This window comes from Penaeus chinensis, chromosome 7 (genome assembly GCF_019202785.1).
Source record: "Penaeus chinensis breed Huanghai No. 1 chromosome 7, ASM1920278v2, whole genome shotgun sequence".
NCBI classification, from domain to species: Eukaryota; Metazoa; Arthropoda; class Malacostraca; order Decapoda; family Penaeidae; genus Penaeus; species Penaeus chinensis.
Genome location: NC_061825.1, coordinates 11895239 through 11909624, shown reverse-complemented (window position 1 = coordinate 11909624; position 14386 = coordinate 11895239). Strand labels below are relative to the sequence as shown.

General features: G+C 34.5%; 3 protein-coding genes across 3 annotated transcripts; all 3 read left to right on the top strand.

Moving 5' to 3' along the window:
- The first annotated feature begins 1569 nt into the window (after positions 1 to 1569).
- On the top strand, positions 1570 to 2375 carry LOC125026863 (cuticle protein 7-like). The gene is made up of 3 exons (XM_047615461.1): positions 1570 to 1681; positions 1834 to 1920; positions 2046 to 2375. Exons 1-3 carry the CDS (start codon positions 1670 to 1672, stop codon positions 2373 to 2375), a joined length of 429 nt encoding a protein of 142 aa, XP_047471417.1. The 5' UTR covers positions 1570 to 1669.
- Positions 2376 to 4396: 2021 nt separating this feature from the next.
- LOC125026862 (adhesive plaque matrix protein-like) lies at positions 4397 to 9937 on the top strand. Its single transcript, XM_047615460.1, has 9 exons — positions 4397 to 4410; positions 4599 to 4685; positions 4789 to 5091; positions 5934 to 6100; positions 6702 to 6828; positions 7322 to 7356; positions 9165 to 9216; positions 9411 to 9497; positions 9595 to 9937. Exons 1-9 carry the CDS (start codon positions 4399 to 4401, stop codon positions 9886 to 9888), a joined length of 1164 nt encoding a protein of 387 aa, XP_047471416.1. The 5' UTR covers positions 4397 to 4398; the 3' UTR covers positions 9889 to 9937.
- A 2508-nt stretch (positions 9938 to 12445) lies between these two features.
- Positions 12446 to 13221, top strand: LOC125027613 (cuticle protein 7-like). Its single transcript, XM_047616733.1, has 3 exons — positions 12446 to 12500; positions 12686 to 12772; positions 12871 to 13221. The coding sequence occupies exons 1-3, from the start codon at positions 12489 to 12491 to the stop codon at positions 13162 to 13164; spliced, it is 393 nt and encodes a 130-aa protein (XP_047472689.1). The 5' UTR covers positions 12446 to 12488; the 3' UTR covers positions 13165 to 13221.
- The last annotated feature ends 1165 nt before the right edge of the window (positions 13222 to 14386 follow it).

Below are 14386 nucleotides of genomic sequence, written 5' to 3'. Positions count from 1 at the left end.
TGGGGTCGGTAATAGTAATATCAATGCCAAAACTGTACGAATAACTGTTATTACTCTTTCGGGCAACACTTCTTCATTAAATAAAATAATGGAGACAAAAGAGTGATAAGAGTAGAGAGGATGAGAGAAGGAAAGAGATAAAGTGAGGTGACGATCGAATGGTAGGCAGAAGAGAGAAGGAAGAAAGTAAAGACTATTAAATAACGGAATAAAAGATAGTGTAAGACAACTTCTCATAACTAAGAGCTACTGGTAATTTAGGGTCGTAGCGCCTGTGAACCGAGCTCAAGTACAAAAAAGGTTTTAACTCACAATGGATTAATCGGGAACCAGTAGCGTAGAGTTTGCATTACGAGAAAGTCCACCATGTACAAAGTCTTATCAACGTCTTAATTGAGGCCTTCATGGTGCCCAAGACAAAAGGGAAGGCGTGTCTGTAGCCTCTGTAATGCCAAGATGTAAACGTGTTAGTGGGACAAAAAATCTTGAGGTCTTGAGCATATGGCAGAATGTAAGATTTAAGAAAATAGGATTACAACACTATCCAATAGATGATTAAAATGTTAATTATGATGTAAGTTGTACATGATGAGTTGTACCGTATGATTTTAAAAGCTCCTTTGTGGAAATAGAATATCCATAATATTTCTATCGCCTTGGATTTACATTCAGTGGCTAAGTGAGGCCGGGCAAAAGTGTTTGTCATTTTTTTCTACCTCCCTTCCCTTCTCTCCCTCCCTCTCAATCTTTCTCTGAATGTATGTATGTATGTGTGTGAATGTGTGTGTGTGTATGTGTGTATGTAAGTGTGTATGTATGTATATATGTATATATGTATCTGTCTGTCTATCTATCTATATAAACGCACACACACACACACACACACACACACACACACACACATATATATATGTGTGTGGGTGTGTGTGCGTGTGTGTATACGTGTGAGTCTGTGTGATTGTGTGCGTACACACACACACACACACACACACACACACACACACACACACACACACACACATATATAAATACGGATATATACATACATGCGTACATATATACAAACACACACATGCCTATATATATATATATATATATATATATATATATATACATATATATAAACACACACCCACACACACAGATATACAGAGAGAAATTCACACACGCACGCACACACACACACACACACACACACACACACACACACACACACACACACACACACACACATATATACACATATGTATATCTGTGTGTGGGTGTGTATCAGTAATAGTATTAATGACAATATAAATCACGATAATATTGAAAATGGTAATGGTGATAAGAATATTTATGATACCAGTAGTGGTATCAGTTGTAATCAGAGAAAATAAGGAGGCGCATATTGTATTAAGAAACTTCGCCGGTTCATAGATCGATAATTGTTCAAAATATTTTACTTTTTGGGTAGTTATATAATAATGCCTTTATTCACGGTATTGATTCAGTAGTTAAAAACATCATTTTGTATTTAATCATGAAGAAATGGGTAATGTACTGGATATGACAACGCACTGCCAAGGTCAAAGTCGGTTAGAGGGGGAAAGGGAGTGGTTACGAAGACACGGGAGTATAAAAGCCGACTGCTCGATGTTCTAAGTACCACATTCGATCTGTCTTCATCATGTTCACTAAGGTGAGAATATTGTACTCTTTTCAATAGTGGAATGATGATAGTTATTCTTAAAATAAATTGTTGAGTGATATGTTAATAGTAACATGTATATGTGTACTTACTCCATAATCTGTTGTTACTAATTTTGTAATTAAAATTGTGTCCAATTTCAGACCGTCGTCGCTTTTGCCCTAGTGGCCGTCACTCTGGCTGCTCCTTCACAGCCTTCCTACGGATATGCTCCTCCCGCTACTTATGATGTAAGGAAAACTCATTAATAATAGCACTATACCAGCATATCACAAATACCGAAATTATTTTCACTGACTATTGCCATGAGTAAACATGCCTCGTGTTGATTTCACCTTTTCTTTTCTTATTGTAGGCTCCTGCAAAGTACGACTTTAACTACGCTGTTAAAGACGACTACTCCGGAAACGACTTCGGTCACCAGGAGGGCCGTGACGGTTACGACACCCAGGGTTCCTACTACGTCCTTCTTCCTGACGGTCGTCTGCAAAAGGTTGCCTACACTGTCAACGGCGACTCTGGCTACGTGGCTGAGGTCAGCTACGAGGGTGAGGCTCAGTATCCCGAATACAAGCCTGCTCCTGCCTACAAGCCTGCTCCTGCATACAAGCCTGCTCCTGCTTACAAGCCTGCTCCTGCTTACAAGCCTGCTCCTGCCTACGAACCTGCCCCTACTTATGCCTAAATGAAACAAAGATGAATATATTTAACATGGATATTTATTAAACGAAAATATCACTATCTTGCATATGTAATCCCCCCCCCCCCCACAAGTTTTATAAAAAAAAAAAAAAAAAAAAAAATGCTCTATATATATCGGCAATGCCCCGATTTTGACTGCTCTTTTCAGCTGTTGCAGTAACTTATTTATATTTCACTTCTTAAAATTATCAGAATTACACCAAAGAAATGGCAGAAAAAATGGGTATGCTCATATTTGCCGCAAATGTCTTGAAAAGAGAAAAAGAAAAAGAAAGAAAGAAAGAAAAAAAGTACTGACGGACTAGGATGTAGATAAAGTTATGAAAATATAATTTACATTTCAACTTTCTCTTGATATACACAGAGAAAACACAACTCATACCCCTTAAGCACATTTTCAAAGTTATAGATGATTTTTACTTAAGAGCGCAGGTCCACCGACAGACTGTACCTGGTCTGTGATTTTCCCTGTCGCTTATAGATGACATAGGATTCGTCCTGCCTGAAGGAATAGGGAGACGGGGGTGGGGGGCAGAGGGGGCCAGCAACAAGCAATGCTTTATAGTGAGGAATGTTTGATAGATAAATGCTTATCGATTTCAGCATTACCATCATTGCTATTATCAACACTATAGGACTACCCAAATTTTCATTTTATTTTTCATACTGAACATATATATTTCAAATGCTATATGTTGGACTTGTCGAAGTAAAGCTCTTCTTTCTGTTCAGATAGGCGATTTCCATAGGCATTACTTGCTTTTATTTTATAAATGGAAAAATATATTAATGTTGAAAAATAGTATATAAATATCAGGCATATACCAATCACATCAATATGAACAAAAACAAAAACAAAAAAAAAACGATGTTCCTTGAGGAAGGCGATTACAAAATAAGAAACCACCGAATAATTTGACATTTGACCATTTACTTCTCAAATACTTGTACCTGACTCCACCTGTCTGTGCATACACACACACACACACACACAAAGAAGATAAAAATAGAAAGGAGAAGAGAAAGAGAGAGACGTTGATCAAGCAATGGGTACCATAACAACCCACAGTCATCTATTTCCCTATCATATAGTAATTTATAGTATCCATAGCTATTTTATTATTATTGATGTCAATGGTACCGATAATAACAACAAAATGCTTAATATTTGTCATCTAACCATCGCCACAGAGCTTTCCCAAATTCGTCTTTTCACCCCCTTTCTTTCCCTTCCTGTCCCTAACCCCTACCCCAACCCCTATTCCTCCCGCTGACCGTCTCTTTAAATCTAGACACAGCGAATACTGTCATCTATGAATGACGAGCAAAAGCGTTAGCCAAGCAGAAACTAGTAGGCATCAAAATATGCACCTATGACCTTATTTATATATAAGATAAGTAGAACCCCCTGTAATAAAGCTTCAGTAATCTTGGAAAGACTGCACAAAATTCTTATAATGTAATGCCAAGTGTTGTATAACGCTGACTATAGACCATCATGATCGGTGGTAGCAATCGAAGGAAGCCGACATCAAGGTAAACGGTAAATTTCTTTTCACCAAATTGATTGAATTGATTTCAAAACATGCACAAAATATCAACCTTGATTTTTCCAGATACACTATATTCTCATACAAGACGGCTCTTATGCGTAGTCTTTAGTACGCTCGTTGCACTCATACACATTAGCAATACGTATAAAGAACATATCAATTAAATATTGATAATTTGTATTTTTTCTGTTACAAAGGAGAGAGAGGAAACGAAGGGGGGAGGTGGGAGAAGAAAAGACTTTAAAGGTTAATCATACCTCAACTGAATACTGGACCGACCATAGTCATTCACACTTCATACCAACGTTAACTGGTTACGTCCATATAACCGAGGGAAAGGTCGCCTAGAAAAGGGAAGGGAAGGGAGAGGCGGAGGGGCGTGTCTCTCACAGACACCGAGTATAAAAGGTAACTACTCGGTGTTCACGGCATCACATTAGATCCTACATCATCATGTATACTAAGGTGAGAATCCTCTTTTTTTCATTGCTACTCATCATAGCTGTATATGTGTGAATGTGTGCGTGCGTGTGTGTGCATATATTTACGAGTATGCGTGTGGATACGACAAGTCGGGGGAAGCAGAGAGCGCAAAACCGATGAACTACAGTATACATATATGTATTATATTTATATTTTGTAATTAATTTCAGACCGTTGTCGCTCTCGCCCTTGTGGCTGTCAGTCTGGCTGCTCCTTCACAGCCTTCCTACGGATATGCTCCTCCCGCAACATATGACGTAAGAAAATCTCTTATTTAATGAAAACAGCAGGTCTACTCGTAAACGCATATATTGTTTCTGATATCTAATCGACACAAACTAATTAATACTTTTATTTTAGACTCCTGCCAAGTATGACTTTAACTACGCTGTTAAAGACGACTATTCAGGAAACGACTTCGGTCACCAGGAGGCCCGTGACGGATATGACAGCCAGGGTTCCTACTACGTCCTGCTTCCCGACGGTCGTCTGCAGAAGGTGACCTATACTGTTAACGGCGACTCCGGTTATGTCGCAGAGGTCAGCTACGAGGGTGAGGCCCAGTACCCCGAGTACAAGCCTGCTCCTGCCTACAAGCCTGCCCCTACCTACAAGTCTGCTGCATACAAGCCTGCCCCTGCCTACAAACCTGCTCCTACCTATGCCTAAATGAACAGATTATGAATATACGTATGATGAATATTTATTAAACTCCATCATTATACATATGTATTTTGTAACCTATAAACAAAGATCCAGTAGATATACCTTAACTATTGGTAGAAAAAAAACTAATGAAAAAGCTGGGGGGTTTTTCTACCACAGCATTAACACAGAAGTGTGCTTTACCATTCATCTTTACTATTCAATTGAATTTGGCTAAATACAGCTATCATAATATTTTAGCATTTCCAGTGAGAGACTTGCACTGCATTCCCCCAATTCACCAAAAGAATATTGCAGCAGTAACAGACGAAAAATAATGCAATTATTCTAAATCTGACACAAAAAAATACTCGTTGAAATGGGAAATGGGTTTCTTTCTAATATACCGTTCATAATCAACAGATAAACATATATTCAAGCTATCATTGAACAATTAACTCGAAGACAATTTTGATTCATTTTATGCAAGGGACTGAAAGGTAAATAAATAAAATATATTTACGAGTTCAGTTGTATTCGTAAAATTATTTACGAAAAGTCTGCGTAGCTCTGTCTAATGTTCATAGAAGATACAATTTACACTAGAATATTAGAATACTTCCAGAGTTTCTGAGAATACCGACATGGTATAGGATTACGTTATACCGTAATCACTTCCACTGACTATTGTCATGAGTAAACATTAGTGCTGATTTCACCTTTTCTTTTCTTATGTAGGCTCCTGCAAAGTAAGGAAAACTTGTATATCCCAAAAATCTATACCAATACTTTGATAATAGAATAATATTCATTGTTTATATTAGATGCACACTAACTCCGGAAACGACTTCGGTCACCAGGAGACCCGCGACGGATACAACACTCAGGGTTCCTGCTACGTCCTCCTTCCCGATGGTCGTCTGCAGAAGGTCGCCTACACTGTCAACGGCGACTCTGGCTACGTGGCTGGGGTTAGCTACGAGGGTGAGGCCCAATACCCCGAGTACAAGCCTCCTCCTGCCTACAAGCCTGCTCCAGCCTACAAGCCCGCCCCTGCTTACAAGCCCGCTCCTGCTTACAAGCCGGCCCCTGCCTACAGATCTGCCCCTACTTATGCCTAACAGAATATGAATATATTAATGATGAATATTTATTAAACCAAAATTCGATCATTATTTATATAAATTTTCTAACCTAAAATCAAGATGCTTTAAGTGTAAAGTCACGATATTGCATAATTTGGCCAAATGCAGTTATTGCAGTACTATTTAATTTCCACTGAAATAAATGCATTGCAATTCCTTGATTCATCTTAATTTTACAATAACAATGGACTAACGATGGATATATTCAAAATGTGTTGCGGAAGAGTACATTCCAAAATAGGAATTGACCGTCTTTCTAGAATACTATTGAAGTTAACTGATCACATGATATATTCATGCATTACTCCTTACCGACGTTAAGACAGGCATCGTTCAGGTGATGATAGCTCTCTCGGTACCAACCGTCCGGAAGTGCAGCGCTCCGAACGGGAGAATCCGAAGTTTAAAACGATTGTTAGAACTAGCTACCCTCAGCTTCTCTTCCCCTCCTTATATTAAGGAATTCTCCTCCTCCCACTTTAGTTCATCAAACGTAGTTGAGGAAAGCTACGAGGGTGAAGCCCAGTACCCCGAGGACAAGTCCGCTCCTGCCTACAAGCCCGCTCCTGCTTACAAGCCTGCCCCTGCCTGCGAACCTGATCCTACTTATGCCTAAATTAAAATAAATATGTTCATGGTGAATATTTATTAAACGAGAATTCGATCATTATCTGTTTGTATTTCCTTACTTAAAAACAAGGAAACTTGAAGTATAAGGTCACGATACTTTATGATATCGCTGTACTGTACATTCCCTTAAGATAAATACATTGCAATCCCTTGATTCATCACAATACTTTTACAACAATGACCTAACAATGCATATACATCAAGAAATAGGAACTGTCTTTCTCAAATAGCTTTGAAGATAACTGAACACGTGATATACTCGTGTGTTTTTTTTTTTTTAAACCAGCTGAGTGTGGAATTGTGTCGTATTTTGTGACCAGAAACGCTTTTCACAAAGGAATAATTTTGACTGAATTTAAGAAAGACCTCGCTCAGGTAAAGGTAGTTCTGTTATATACAGCTGCATCTGTAAAACATTTACGTATAGATGGAATAGCTCCTTATAGTCTTCATTAAAGATATGATATTCATAGGGATATGAAAAGAACTACAAGACTGGGCACATACCGTACATGCATGCACACACACATACATATATACTCATATATATAGAGATAGATATGTATCTATGTATGTAGGTATGTGTAGTGTACTTTACTATCCATGTAAATCTATATAGAAAGACGCACACACACATACATAATTATACACACGCATGCACTCACACACACAGTGTGTGATACACACACACTGTATATATATATATATATGTATATATATATGCATATATACATGTATAAAATATGCATATATATACATATATTTATGTAAATAACATATATATAGATAGATATATAACATACATATATATATATATATATATATATATATATATAGATATATAACATATTCATGTAAATAACATATATATAGATAGATATATAACATACATATATATATATATATATATATATATATATATATATATATATATAGATATATAACATACACACACACACACACACCCACACACACTTACATATATATATATATATATATATATATATATATATATATACATACACATAAGCATATAAACATATGTATGTATTCCTGTTGACAAATCTAGAAAAGGTATGAATATATATATATATATATATATATATATATATATATATACATAATATGCACACACACACACACACACACACACACACACACACATATATATATATATATATATATATATATATATATATATAATACGCATATATATATATATATATATATATATATATAATACGCATAAACGCGTTTTTGCATGTATATGTATGTTCGTATACAAATATATATGAATATCTTTATATATATATACATATATACATGTTAAATATTTACACACTCGCACATGTATAAACAAATATTCTCCCTCCCCTGTTTATACATATAAGTAAATATATATACATATATATAAACAGACATATACATATACATATATATCTATGTACATACACACATGCACATAAATGTAATATACATATGAACCTCTATATAAAAGAACATGTACATACACACAAATACATTTATGGATATATATAAGGTTATTTAAGAATATAAATTTACACACATATTTATGTATATATGTATGTATGGGTGCTTACACACACACACACATATATATATATATATATATATATATATATATATATATACATACACATAAGCATATAAACATATGTATGTATTCCTGTTGACAAATCTAGAAAAGGTATGAATGAGAATGAATATCTTCACAATACAAGAAATGTATTTGACAGGTTTCGAATAATATTCGACAGAAATACATGCATTCTGACGAAGATTCATACTTTTTCTGTATATGTATGTATATATGTGTATGTATATGTATATACAAAAATGGGTGTTTGTTCGAGAGCGATAGAGGTCATTTATATATATATATATATATATATATATATTATGAGAGAGAAATATGTATTCATATATATATATATATATATAGATAATATACATACGTATATATACATATTAAGAGAGAATAATGTATTCATATATATATGGATAGATAAGATAGAGATAGATATTTAAGATGAGAAAGTAGATGGATAAATGCCTGTATGAGAGAGAAAGGCAGATAAACATTTTAATTCATATAATGAGACAGGATTGTATAAACTGACCAGATAAGAATCGTATCTTAATAGCGTGCATACTATAGAAGCCATCCCCACCCACACATCGTACAAACGGAAACTACTGACAATCGGACTGATCAAGGTAAAGGTCGGTTAGAGGCGAGAAGGGGAGGGGCTGAGGGGCGTGACTTTCCCAGGCACAGAGTATAAAAACCAACAGTTCGGTATTCGAAGTATCCATTCGATCTACCTCTTCCATCATGTTCACTAAGGTAAGTGTATTTCACGTTACACAATTATTTTAAAAGGGTTTTCTTCATTGCTTAATGTACACTCATATATAAATAACCACGCACACATATATTATATGTATGTGTATAAATATACGCATACAAACGTACTTATATTCCCCTTAGTTTTAAGAGAAAATATGTACAGTTATTCAGCCTTTTATATCTAATTTTAGGCTGTCGTCGCTCTCGCCCTTGTGGCCGTCACCTTTGCTGCTCCTTCACAGCCTTCCTATGGATATGCTCCCCCTGCAACCTATGACGTAAGGAAAACTTGCATATGTTAATGTCTATATAAGTATTTCAATTATTAGACCATTTTCATTGTATTAGACCTCTTCTAATTCTACTTTTCTTTAGGCCCCAGCTAAGTACGACTTTAACTACGCCGTTAAAGACGACTATTCCGGAAACGACTTCGGTCACCAGGAGACCCGTGACGGATACGATACTCAGGGATCCTACTACGTCCTTCTTCCCGACGGTCGTCTGCAGAAGGTCGCCTACACTGTGAACGGCGACTCTGGCTACGTAGCCGAGGTCAGCTATGAGGGTGAGGCCCAATACCCCGAGTACAAGCCTGCTCCTGCCTACAAGCCAGCTCCTGCCTACAAGCCTGCCCCAGCCTATGCACCTGCTCCTACCTATGCCTAAATGACTATATATAATTAACATAATTTATTAAATATAAATTCCATCACTATATACTTGTATCAACCCCCCCCCCCCAAAAAAAAAAAAAAAAAAAAAAAAGTATAAATTCACGAAGCATCTAATTATTTCCATAACAAGAAATACATTGCAATTTTCTAATTCATAAAAGTGTTATAGCAAACACGGACTAACGAAGTATATGATCAAAAGAAGTTGTGGGAGATTACGTCACGGAATTGAATGTTTTTAAAATACCCATGGTATTGATACTTGGGTACTCGGACAGTACCAATGCATTCGTAGATAGACATACGTTACACACATTTATTGATATATTATCTATCCTCCTGCCTATTTTTATTCAAATACACATACTCTCTATCGCTTATATATGTGATGTATATACCTATATATATGCACCCTTTATCCATTAATTTATATATATGAATATCCATATTCTTTCTATATCTCGGACTCTCTGAACACATACACACTCTTATGTATGTATGTATGTGGTTGTTTATATGCGTATATATGTATGCATGCATACATATATAAATGTATGTCCATATACATATATATATATATATATATATATGTATGCGAATATATGTTTATATATACATATATATGCACATATATGTTTATATATACATAAAAATATTTATGTATGTATACATATGTACCTGTATATACATATACATAGACATGCATATGTATATATATATAGATGTGCTCTCTATATATGCGTATACATACATACAAGTTTATATATACACAATATATTTATATATATATACATATTTACATATGTATATATATAAATGTACCTATATATTCATATACATAGACGTATATAAGTATATATGCATTCTATATATATATTTATATATACATATATGTATACATATATACACATATACATGAATACATTTCTGTATATGTGTGTTTATGTATATTTCTGTATATGCGTGTTTGTACATTTATCTATACAAACGCATACATATTTAGTCATTAATAAATGGATATATGTGTATATAAATGTATATAGATGTATATATACATATATATATATAATCACACACGTTTAACAAATATTTTTCCTTCCTTCCCCCTAACTCCCTCTTTTTTTTATCTCTCTTTCCCTCTCTCTGGTCATATATATGAATATATATACAAATAAATATATGTTTGTATAAACACACACACACACACACACGAACATTAATATACGTCTATATATACATATATGCATATTGAAATATACACGCATTCATACGCAATCATACATACATATATACATGTCTCTATATATATTCATATGCACATGCACACACACACACAAACACACACACACACACACACACACATATATATATATATATGTATATATATGTATATACATGCACATATGCATACTGTATATATATATATACATATATATACACATATATATACTGTGTGTATATATGTGTATATATGCACACACATAAACACATACACAGACACACGCACACTCGCATACACACATACACAAACACATGGCAATATATGTATATATTCATATACACATACATTATATATATACTTAAATATATGTATGTGTGTGTGAGAGAGTGTGTGGGTGTTTGTGTGTGTATATATGCATACATACAGACATGCATATATATGTATTTATACCTACGATGTACATGTATACATGTATATATATGTATATATACCTAAAGAATATACATATGTACATATTTTTACATATATGCATGTATATATATATATATATATATATATATATATATATATATATATGTATTCTTTACATGCAGTATATATACACATGTACACATATAAAGTATAGGTTTATATATTGATATATATATATATATATATATATATATATATCCACACATATAGATCTACATATACATATATAAGTGTGTATGTATATCTCTGTATATGCGTGTGTATACATACACTCGCACTTGTATAAAAAAAAAAAATTCTCCTCCTTCCCCCTCCATCTCTCTTACTTTCTCTTTTTCTCTTTATCTGCTTATATATATATGCACAATGTACACATATATACATATAAATATATGCTTGTGTATAAAACATAAACATATATGTGTATACTTATATATGTATATATATTTGGTAACAAAATTAAATATTAAATATTTAAATGTACGGGTATATATATGTACACACAAACACACATGCACACACACACACACACATATATAAAAAGAGAAAAATATAGTATAAATGTTCATATGGATAGACAGCATATAGAGAAGGATATATAAAACACTAGATGGATAGATTGCATGAGAAAAAAACAGGTAAACATTTCAATTCATATAACGGATCATGATTGCATAGGCTGACCAAGTAAGCATCGTACCTCGATTACGTGGATAATATAGAAGCCATTCTCATTCACACATCGTACAAACAGAAACTACTCCCGTTCAGACTGATTAAGGTAAAGGTCGGTTAGAGGCGAGAAGGGGAGGGGCCGAGGGGCGTGTCTTTCCCAGGTACAGAGTATAAAAGTCAACAGTTCGGTATTCGAAGTATCACATTCGATCTACTCTACCACCATGTTCACTAAGGTAAGTGTATTTCATGTTATACAATTCTTTTAAAATAGTTTTCATCGTTTCATATACACTGATATATATAACCATACACACACATGTGTGTATAAATACACGCACATACATGTATGTATTTTCCCCTTACTCAATTCGTAAAAGTCAATATGTACATTTGTTCAGTCTTTTGTGTTTAATTTCAGGCCGTCGTCGCTCTCGCCCTTGTGGCCGTCACCTTGGCTGCTCCTTCACAGCCTTCCTACGGATATGCTCCCCCTACAACCTATGACGTAAGGAATACTTGCATATGTTAATGTCTATATAAGTATTTCAATTAAACCATTTTCATTGTCTGTATTCGACGTATACTCATTCTACTTTTCTTTAGGCCCCCGCTAAGTACGACTTTAACTACGCCGTTAAAGACGACTATTCCGGAAACGACTTCGGTCACCAGGAGACCCGTGACGGATACGATACTCAGGGATCTTACTACGTCCTTCTTCCCGACGGTCGTCTGCAGAAGGTCGCCTACACTGTGAACGGCGACTCTGGCTACGTAGCCGAGGTCAGCTATGAGGGTGAGGCCCAGTACCCCGAATACAAGCCCGCCCCTGCCTACAAGCCCGCCCCTGCCTACAAGCCTGCTCCAGCTTATGCACCCGCTCCTACCTATGCCTAAATGACTATGGATATATTTATAATGAACATAATTTATTAAACGAAAATTCCATCACTATATAATTCTATATATTTCTAACTCCCCCAAAAAACAGTTCATGATGAAATATACTTTGACTAAGGGCAATAATTGTTGCATCTTCACATTTCCATAACAAGAAAAATGAAAAAAAAAAATTTAATTCATCAAATGTTACAGGAATAACGGACTAACGATGCATATGATAAAAAAGTTGTGAAAGAGTACATCACGAAATGGGAATTGAATATTTCTAAAACACCATGGCATTGATTTTCCTTGTCAAATGTGGATTTATACTACATTTCGTTTTTCTTAAACTAACAATACATTTGCATGCGTAGATAGACATACATTACACGCATTAGCAAATTAAATGATAAACGAAAGCAATTTTATTTTCTAAAGCTGCAGAATATGGAATACCATTATCGTTTCTCTCAAAAACATTCAGGTATGTACGAGTATATATATGTACACACAAACACACATGCACACACACACACACACATATGTAAAAAGAAAAAAATATAGTATTAATTTTCATATGGATAGACAACATATAGAGAAGGATATATAAAACACTAGATGGATAGATTGAATGAGAAAAAAAACAGGTAAACATTTCAATTCATATAACGGATCATGATTGCATAGGCTGACCATGTAAGCATCGTACCTCGATTACGTGGATAATATAGAAAACAGACTGTGAGAAATCCATCTAAACCTCCATTCAGTACATTCGTAAATCGTATACAAGTCAATTGACTTCTTATAATGTTCACAGATAGAAGTCACAGTATGCATGAGAATATTAAAAGAACGACCAGTTTAATGGCATTCATATGTATATAAACATACATACGCACAGCCACATATGTGTATAAATAGATAAATACACGCATACATATATATAATATACATATATATGTATATCATATACATATATATGTATATTATATGCATATATATCTCACATATATACGTGCATACGCACATATATACACACACATATCTACAAACCCACACACATACACACGCAGCATGCACACACACACATACATATATGTATATATACACAATTGTGTGTGCGTGTACGTACGTACATCCACCTATATACACACACACACATATATATATATATATATATATATATATATGCATACAAATGTTTGAATATATAGATAGATAAATTAACATA